Source organism: Dipodomys ordii, unplaced genomic scaffold (assembly GCF_000151885.1).
Source record: "Dipodomys ordii isolate 6190 unplaced genomic scaffold, Dord_2.0 Scaffold71, whole genome shotgun sequence".
NCBI lineage: Eukaryota > Metazoa > Chordata > Mammalia > Rodentia > Heteromyidae > Dipodomys > Dipodomys ordii.
In genome coordinates, this window is record NW_012267287.1 from 1,388,633 (window position 1) to 1,397,191 (window position 8,559).

The following is an 8,559-nucleotide window of genomic DNA, read 5'->3' on the forward strand; positions in this document are numbered from 1 at the left end:
CGCAGCCGCCCTCCTCGAACGCCCCCATCCCGTCCTCCCCCTCAGCGCCATTCGCATGCCGGAGAGCAGCATCCGGAGGGCGCAGAGAGAAGGTCGCAGCCACCCCCACAGCCCCGAAGCGTCTCACCTCAGGGCGCTCCCGCTCGCGTCCTCACAGATCCCGCCAGAAGCGCGCCTCGCGGGGCCTGTCGGGAACGCAGCGACACGCGCATGCGTAATGGAAGAGCCACGGCGTCGCGGGCGGGACTACGCAATCCGGGGGTGGGGCCTGGCTTGAGGACTCAGCCGCGCGTCCCCACCGTCCCCACCGATGTTCAGTGACTGGCTTTCTGGCGTGAGACCCCGCCCTAGACTCCGCCCTGAGCCACCGCCCGGTAGGAGAGTGATGATTGGCTCGCTCTCTCGAAGTCCCGCCCTCGCTCCCGATCTCCGGGCCAAGCGGCTGGCTTCCCGCCGAGTCCCCTTGGGCGCTGCGCGGTGCCGCCGCACTCGGGGCCGCGAACGTGCGGTTCTGCCCTCCGTGCCCGCTCCCGCTCCCGCTCCCATTTCTGGAGTTCCGAGGCCCGAGAGCTCGGCCGACCCCACTCTGTCCCCCTCTGGGACTCTGGTGGTGCCGGGAACGAGGCAGCGCACCCAGCACCCCAGGTCCGGCGGCCCGTCACGCGCGGCCCCTCACGGCGCGGGCTCCGTGGAAGGGTTGTGGGGTGCTGGAACCTTCCGCGGGGGGAGGAGGACGGAGCGGGGAGAACCAGCCAGGAGCAGTGTGTGGATTTTTACAGACTTGGAGGAGGAGCTCAGAAGGCAGTTGAGGGCGTGGATGCGGCCGCCTGGGGGGGGTTCTCCCTAGCCGGGGCTTTGCGGGGGGAGGGGGTCCTCCCCAGCCGGGGCTTTGCGGGGGGGAGGGGGAGGTCTTCCCCAGCCCTGCGGCCAGGCCCACCGCGGCTTCCTGGACATCACTGTCCCACCCACTTCCGAGCTGACCACAGTTACCCTCGCTAAGACTAGACCTGAGGATCACGGTTTGAAGCCAGCCAGGCCAGTAAAGTCCCCAGAGACTCTTACCTCCCGTCATTCATTCCAAAAGACCTCAGGGACTGTGCCCAGGCCCTGAGTTAAAGCCCCCCATAAAACTACAAAGTAAAAGTTAAAAGTGTTAGCGTCACAAGTACAAATGACAAACACACAGGGTCTTCTTGATGTTGTATTTGGAATTTTATCTCAAACTTATTTCTAAGGCAAGCTTTCTTCCAATCAAAATCAATTGGAGCTTCAGTGTAGTCAAAAGATAAGGACCTGTAATCCTAGCTACTCAGGAGGCAGAGGTCTGAGTATTGTGTTTGAAGCCGGCCCAAGCAGGATAATCCATGAGACTCTTACCTCCAATTAAATGCAGGTGCACACACACACTGAAAAAGACTAGAAGTGGAGCTGTGGCTCAAGTAGTAGAGCTATGCTAGCCTTGAGCACAAAAGCTCAGGGACAGCGCTGAGCTCAAGCCCCAGAACTACACACACACACAGATAAAGGGGACACAGGAACGAATCCACACAGAGCAAGCATATAAGTATAAAAATATAATGAACCAACTAGCCTTCAACATAGGTTTGTGGGAATGAGTGCTATTACTATTTGCTTTTTTTCCTTCCTAGATGTTTTCCTCCCACTAATATTAAAAAGTATCTTAGGCTTTGGATGATGACTTTTCAGACTATTTTTATACTCTTTGCATCAGTTTGTGATGCTGAAGATTGTTTTTAGATACCATTTGAAATTTCATTATTATTGTGAGGTAGAGAGGTTAGATGACATTTTAATGGAGGTGCTGTAGGGAATAGAGTGTTTTTAAGCGGGGTATGACACACTCAGATGTGTGTTAAGAGACTTGACTCTGCAGCTACAAAAGCAACAAAGGTGGAGGAGTAAGCCGGAACAAAGCAACCCAGGAGTGCGATAGGGCAGAAGGAGCTGCGGGAGCTGGCAGGACCAGGGTGTAACCAGCCAGAGAGATGTGACCTGGGAGACTACCAGCTCCTGATCAGATCGGGGTTCAGTGACACAGTGCTCTTAACCTGTGTCCTCCGGGTGCTGGACGCCTTCAGGTTCATGCCGATGTCAATCTGGTGCTGAGCTAAACCGAAACCTTCACCAGCATTGGCTCTGGTGGCGGCTGCTCCTCCTCCACCTGAACTGGGATGAGGGGGAAAGGGAGGACCAGCTCCTGGGATGCCTTTCGTTGCTCTGTCCATTGTGAGGCCTGCCTGGGCAGAGTCCACCCCTCCCATCCCTCCTGCCCTGACCTAGGAACCTGCACTCCACTTGGAGTCTGCATGGATGCCAGACTGTGAAGCAGCCTCACTAACGCCTTGTCCATGTTCCATGGACATCCCAGCTGGACAGGGGAAGCCTGGGAGTTGAGGCAGTGTCTGCTGGAGCTCTTCTTTTTCTTTGAGACAGGAGAAGAAATCAGACTTTCTTGAGACCTCAGGGTTGGAGGAGGGAGGAGAAAGACTGTTTATCATCATATTGGCATGTGATGTCATGTGACAAAGTTAACTGTCCTCAAACTCAGAAGCGCAAGCTTGGGGGTGTGGTGTGTGTGTGTGTGTGTGTTGGGGGGGGGTCCTTGGAGTTGGAAGGAATGGGCCCAGAGGACTGGCAGAGCTCGGCAGCCAAAGAGAGAAGTGTCTGATACTTGGCCTCAGACAAACGGGGTGAGGCAGCACGGAAGTGAAGTGCTGCTGAGAGCCACTGCAGCCCCACCCCGAGGAACGGCATAGCCCACTTCCATGCTGGTAACCTGGGGTTGGTGTGCAGCTCCTCTGGCTAGAGATCGGGTTAGGAAGCAGGAGCCATGTGCAATGGCCCTGCCAGCAATTAGCTCAGATTAGCCTAGCCCCAATATTGTGGCTGTAATCTCAGCAAAAATGTGAGGGGAAGGGACGTGGGGGGGGCAGGGCCTCAGGGCGGGCTGGGCCTGAGCCTGCCAGGAGAGCTACAGGAGGTGCGCTGAGGGCAGGGTTGGGGTGAAGGACAGGATAAGGCCGATGTTGTGGCTCAATGCCAAGGTCACGGGACTTGGAGGAGGAGGGCAGGGAGAGCAGCAGGGCCAGCTCCGGGCGCCCCAGCTGCCCAGAGTGGGCGAGGGCTGGCCGTGGGCGGTACCACTTGAGGGTGCTGGCTGTGGCTTAGCAAACAGGAACTTGACAGACCTGCCCAGGGGGGATGCGGGAATCCCGAGGGTTGGGAGGGGCAGGTCTCCATCCATCCCCCTCTGGCCAGGTAGTGGGGGAGGAGTACCTTCTGTGAACCTCAGTTTCTCAACCTGTAGAGGACCCCCGCACGAGGACTCGGGTGTTGCTTGTGGCTCGCATGGACCTTGTGCCCACTACTTCCAATTGTGAGCGGTAGTGACAGACTGTGAAGCATTATGTTTGGAACTTAAATGTCTGACATTTACAGCAACACCAACTCAGGCCTCAATTGTGTTCCCATCAGAATTCCCTCCCTTTGAGAGTGCCCCCCAGGTGGAATCATCCTGGCCCAGAATCACACCACCTGTCCCCCCAAAACCTGCCAGCAGGTCCCATCTCTAGCAGCTGTCATGGGCCCAGCCTGGGGCTGCTTCTCCCATCCCCCACGCCCTCTGTAGTGCTCAAGGTGGCGCATCCCCACAGGGCAGGCTCAGACAGCAAGTCCTCCCCACCCCACACACTCTCAAAACCTCACAGCTGCTCCCCCAAGACAGCTGGACGGAGGCAGGCTCTGCTGGCAAGTCCTGAGGTGGGCAGCAGACAATGCCCAGCTTACTCTAGGGATGCTGGGGACTGGAGAGCCACAGTATAGAACCCTGGAAAGGGGCAAGCTACCCGCAGCCCAGTGGCAGCCAGCCCAGCCCAGGGCTAGGCAGCACCCCAAACCAGTAATAGCAACACCTGTGGGCACAGAGGCGTGGAGAGGAGTCTGCCTCAACCCCCTCCCGTACTCCACCCAGGGGTGACAGTGGGATCCACGACTGGTTGGGACACAGGGCTTCCTGACCCGTCAGAAGCAGAGCCCGGACAGGGTGGCGTGGGTCAGTTACATGGGCTGGGATGACGGGATGAGCTCAGGCCCTCTAGCCAAGGCTGAGGGGAAGGGTGCAAAGCAGGACGATGGAAAGAACTGGAAGCCAGAGGCCGAGGTATAAAAATCTGTATTTATATTACAATGACAGATTGACACAGCACAACCCTGCCCCGGGGGTGGGAGGGGCTGCTCGGCAGCTCAGGACCTGCCCCAGTGCCCCACAGGGGTCTGGAGTAGGGATGGAGCCGGGGTGAGGGAGTGGCAGGCCAGCTGACCCCAAGAGAGCTTGGTGATAGCTGGGAACAGGAGAGGGGCTAGAGGTTGGTTCCAGGGTCCATCCACCCAGGGGCATAAGCTCAAGAACCCTGCCGTGCCACTGGGAGGGGCCCCAGGACGAGCCACCTGCAGCACCTCCAGCCGACCTGTAGCAGAATGGGAGCCCTGGGTGGGGCTGCTGCTCCCATGCCCCAGCCCAGCCCGGGCCTCAACCAGTCAGCACCACGGGGCCTACATGGGCAGGGAGGGTACAGAGAAAGGACGCAGACTGGCTATTCTGGCCCTGACTTCTTTCTAGAGACCATATCTGCCCTGCTCTGACCCTGTGGCCACCAGTAATGACCAGCTTGTGCAAATGGAAGGGAGTGGGAGAGGAATGGATAGGGACCTCTTAGCACCAGTCCCCCTCCACCCCCAGACCGGCTGCCACACCTCTGCAGGCAGCAGCAGGGGGAAGAAGGGTAGAGCCTGGGCAGCTGCAGAGCCCAACCCTGCAGTCTTGTTGGGACGACGACGGCTGAGCTGCTGGGAAGGTTGGCCTGGGAGCTGCTCTGCTCACCTGGGTTAGATTCTGCCGGGCAGAATGAGGGAACTGATGACTTCAGAATTCTGACTTGGGAGCAAGCCCTAAAGACAGACTGGGCACTGGGAATGAATGCTAGGTGGGCCGGCTCCCACAGAGAGAAGCCCCCTTTCTAGACCCTGCAGACCCCCAGAGGCAGGGGAGATGCAGACAGAACCGCTCAGCATCCTCTTAGGCATCCTCTCCTATTCCACAAAACCCACCCGCAGGCCTCCTCTCCACCCGCTCTCCAACTGCCCCTGCAGGGCCAGTTCTGTGGCAGAGCTGTTTCCAGGGAACCCTTGCCTAGTGGGGCCCCCACCACAGGGTGTCCATCGACATGGTGAAGAAAAACAGCTTGAAACTTTATCACAGATGCCCTGGGGACGGGACGGGCGAGGTGCTGCTGCCCTGCCCCCTGCTGCCACCACCTAAGTATTGCTGTGTGCTGCCCACAGGGAAAGGTCTTCAGGAATGACAGACCAGCAGCAGCAGCCTCCTACCCTAGCCAGAGACAGCTGTGTCCACCCGCTGCCATCAGTGGATTCCTAGATCCACCTCAAGCCGAGAACAGGGGCTCCGGCAGAGTTGCGGGTTCATAAGGAAGCCCTGGCCAGGCAGACCTGCTGTCCCCAGGCTGCAGTCAGCCACCAGGGAGGCACCACCAAGCCCGGGGCCACGGGCCCTGCCTAGAAAGTAGCCACGCCGCTCACACGGGCCCGGACATGTCACTGGAGGCGGCCACAGCTGTGGGAAGGGTTGGAAAGCTGCCGGGCAGGCCGGGGCATCCCGTGAGCCACAGGGACATGCTGGTGGTGGCGGCAGGGCAACACAGGGACACAAGGCACACTATGACGGTGTGCGGGGGACAGGTCCCTGAGACGCTGGGTCACTCCCACCCCTCGGCACACAGGACACAACAACAGCTAGGAAAATAGAGTACAAAAATCTTATATAGGAAATAAAGGCGACACACACTCACGTCCTCAGTGAGAGAGTCTCCAGAGTTTTCTCTTTTTAAAAATGTTTGTGTTTTTTTGGGAACCCTCTGCCGGCTGAGGCCGTAGGCAGAGCGCTGTGAGGGGCTCCCTGGAGGGAGCTCCTGGGTGCGCTTAGCCTGCCTGCCTTTCTCTCTCTCTCTCTCTTTCTTCTTCTTCTTTTTTTTGCTTAAGAAAGGGAGATGAGCGTCCAGGGGCAGTGTACCCAGCTCACCCCAGTCTCTGTCAGGAAGAGAAACCATATTCCTGCACAGACCAGGCAAAGCCACCTGGGCCAGGGAAAGGCGAGTGGGGGAGGGGGAAAGGGAAGGCAGCAGGAAAGCCAGGCATAGGCCAGGGGCCAGCACTTACAGGCGGCCCGTGGAGGCCCAACCTCACAGGATGTGTGTCAGCTGGTGCCCGCATGTCTGTGTGAGTGTGCGCGTGTGGGAGTGAGCCCAGGGGGTGCATGTGTGTGTCTCATGGTCCTAAACAGAGCGGAAGCTGCCTAGCGTGGCACGGAGTGGCCTGACTAGCCCCCAGGAACGCGGCCCTGGCTCCTGACACCCGTGGGAAGAAGGCCTCTCTCCACCCGCATGCCCCAGGTGCTCACCCAAATCCCGCCCTTCACGGGTCCCTTGGTCCACGCCTCAGGAGCCTGTGTGGACCAAAAGATGGACGTACAGACAGACAGACAGTGGCGCCTTCCTTCCTTCCTCAGTCCACGCCTCTCTCCCAGGATCTGGCGTCGGCTCCAAGCTCCCGCGGTGGTCATTAAGCCCCTGACATGGAGCCCACCGAAGTTTGCAGCAATGACATTTAATACTTCTGGAATGATTGGGAATCTGAGAACAGACTGTGTGCAGCTACGCTGGGCTCCAGGGCGCGGGAGCTGGGCTCTGCCTCGCTGCAGGACCCTGCTCTGCAGGAAGAGGCTAGCAGTCCAGGCAGCGGTGGAGCTTCCAGAATGGCACAGCAGTGGGCCCACGGAGAGGCTGGCATGGGTCAAGGGAGGACCGGAGGGCTGACACGCTCGGCCAGGCAGGGCGGCGGGCCGAGGAGCACAGGACATGGGACCTACAAGAGGCCAGGGTGGCCGGGCCGCTGGCAGGGGCGCCCGTAGCTGCCGTCGCTGCAGCCGCCGCTCCGCAGGCTGTAGTGGTCATCGGTGTCACTGCTGCTCCCAACACTGTCCAGTTCCCCGGGGCCCAACTCCATGCCCTCTATGTCCACCTCTGGGGAAACAGAGGGGAACAGGTCAGGCTGGCGCTCTGAGGCTAGCTGGGAGCTCCCTTCCAAGGCAGGGCTCCTCTCCCACAGCAGCAGAGGCTCTGGGGTGGGGGTGGGGAGGACGGCAGACCTGCCTGGCCCAGAGGAAGCAGGTACAAGACCGCTCCAGAGTGCAGCCTGAGATAAGAACGCAGCCTGGGACTCAGCGTGGTGGTCAATGCCTGCAATCCCAGCTACTTAGGAAGGAGGAGTAGCTAGGTAAAGTTAAGAGGGAGATTCTCTGAAAAACAAGCTAAGGACCCGAGGGACCCAAGCGGTGGGGTGCTCCCTTGCCTATAGTAATCACAAATTCCCGCATCTAAACCCAGTACTTGGGGGAGGGGGAGGGGCACGGGGGGGCGGGGGGCACGCCAGGCTCTGGGCCTCAGGGACAGTCACCATCAGAAATGCACACGCCTCGTCGAGTAGGGTGGGGACCTCCTTGTCCCGGGAACACCCCCACCCAGCCCCTGGCATCCCCTCTGCCACGGGGAGGTTCAAGGTGCCTGAAGCCCGCGCAGGCTGCCCGGGCCCCCACCTTGCTCCGAGTCGTCTGTGGAGACAGCCGAGCCGGTGCTGTCTGTGCGCACGCGCTCCACGCTCTGCACCGACAACTGCTCCAGGCGCCGCTTCAGGAAGCGGTGCTCCCGCTGCAGCTGCTCCTTGATGCTCAGGGCACGTCGGTCCTGCTCCTCCAGTTTCTGGGGGGCCGTACAGGGTGATCTGTGGGGCTGGGAGGGCCGCGGAAGCCTGCACAGAGCAGGATCCTCACCCCTCATGGGGTGACCCCACACGGTCCCCAGCTCCACTGGCTCCCAAGACGGCCTGGCCCTGTGCTCTCAACATGCTGCCCAGCTCTAAAATGCCCATAGCTGCTGGCCAGCCCAGCCAAGCCCAGTCACATGCGGGTCTGAAACTGCTAGCCAGCACCATCTCCCGAGGCCTGCCCCGCTCGGCCCTCACAGAGCTTGCGCCCACAGCCTCTGTGCCACGCCCTCACCTTCAACTCCCTCCTGGCCCAGTCAGTCACTGCTCTGCGAGGACCCCCAGCCCCAGGCCGGGCCTCTCTCGAAGCTCCCACCACGTAGGCCCTGAGGGGCAGAGGAGGCCCTTCAAGGGGACAGAGACCCACCTTCGAGCATTCCCAAATCCCCAAACCTGCCTCATCCCATGCCCACTGCCAGCAGCCTCCACGGCCCCACACCCTCCAAGATGGCTGCCTCCTTCCAGAGGGCCTGCTTAGGAGAGCATGGAAAGACCCCTGGCCCCACCGGCCCTTCCAGTGGCCACCCCTGCACAGCCCAGGGACACACAGCCACCATCCTCCCCTCCTCCCCCAGCCTGGCCTGTGCACACCACTGCCTCCCCCCCACCAGCCTGGCCTGCGCACACCACTGCCTCCCCCCCCCC

At 60.3% G+C, this 8,559-nt stretch overlaps 2 protein-coding genes across 2 annotated transcripts in view; both read right to left on the bottom strand.

Moving 5' to 3' along the window:
- The window catches only part of Haus3 (HAUS augmin-like complex, subunit 3), a 9,449-nt gene extending 9,249 nt beyond the window's left edge, over window positions 1-200 (bottom strand). The window contains exon 1 of the mRNA XM_013023934.1: window positions 128-200. The gene's annotated coding sequence lies outside the window, so the exon portion shown is untranslated. The remainder of the gene's footprint in view (window positions 1-127) is intronic.
- A 4,060-nt stretch (window positions 201-4,260) lies between these two features.
- The window catches only part of Mxd4 (MAX dimerization protein 4), an 11,334-nt gene continuing 7,035 nt past the window's right edge, over window positions 4,261-8,559 (bottom strand). The window contains exons 5-6 of the mRNA XM_013023876.1: window positions 7,688-7,850; window positions 4,261-7,115 (exon numbers count right to left, since the gene is read on the bottom strand). Coding sequence (XP_012879330.1) covers window positions 6,958-7,115; window positions 7,688-7,850 — 321 coding nt within the window. The 3' untranslated portion in view covers window positions 4,261-6,957. The remainder of the gene's footprint in view (window positions 7,116-7,687; window positions 7,851-8,559) is intronic.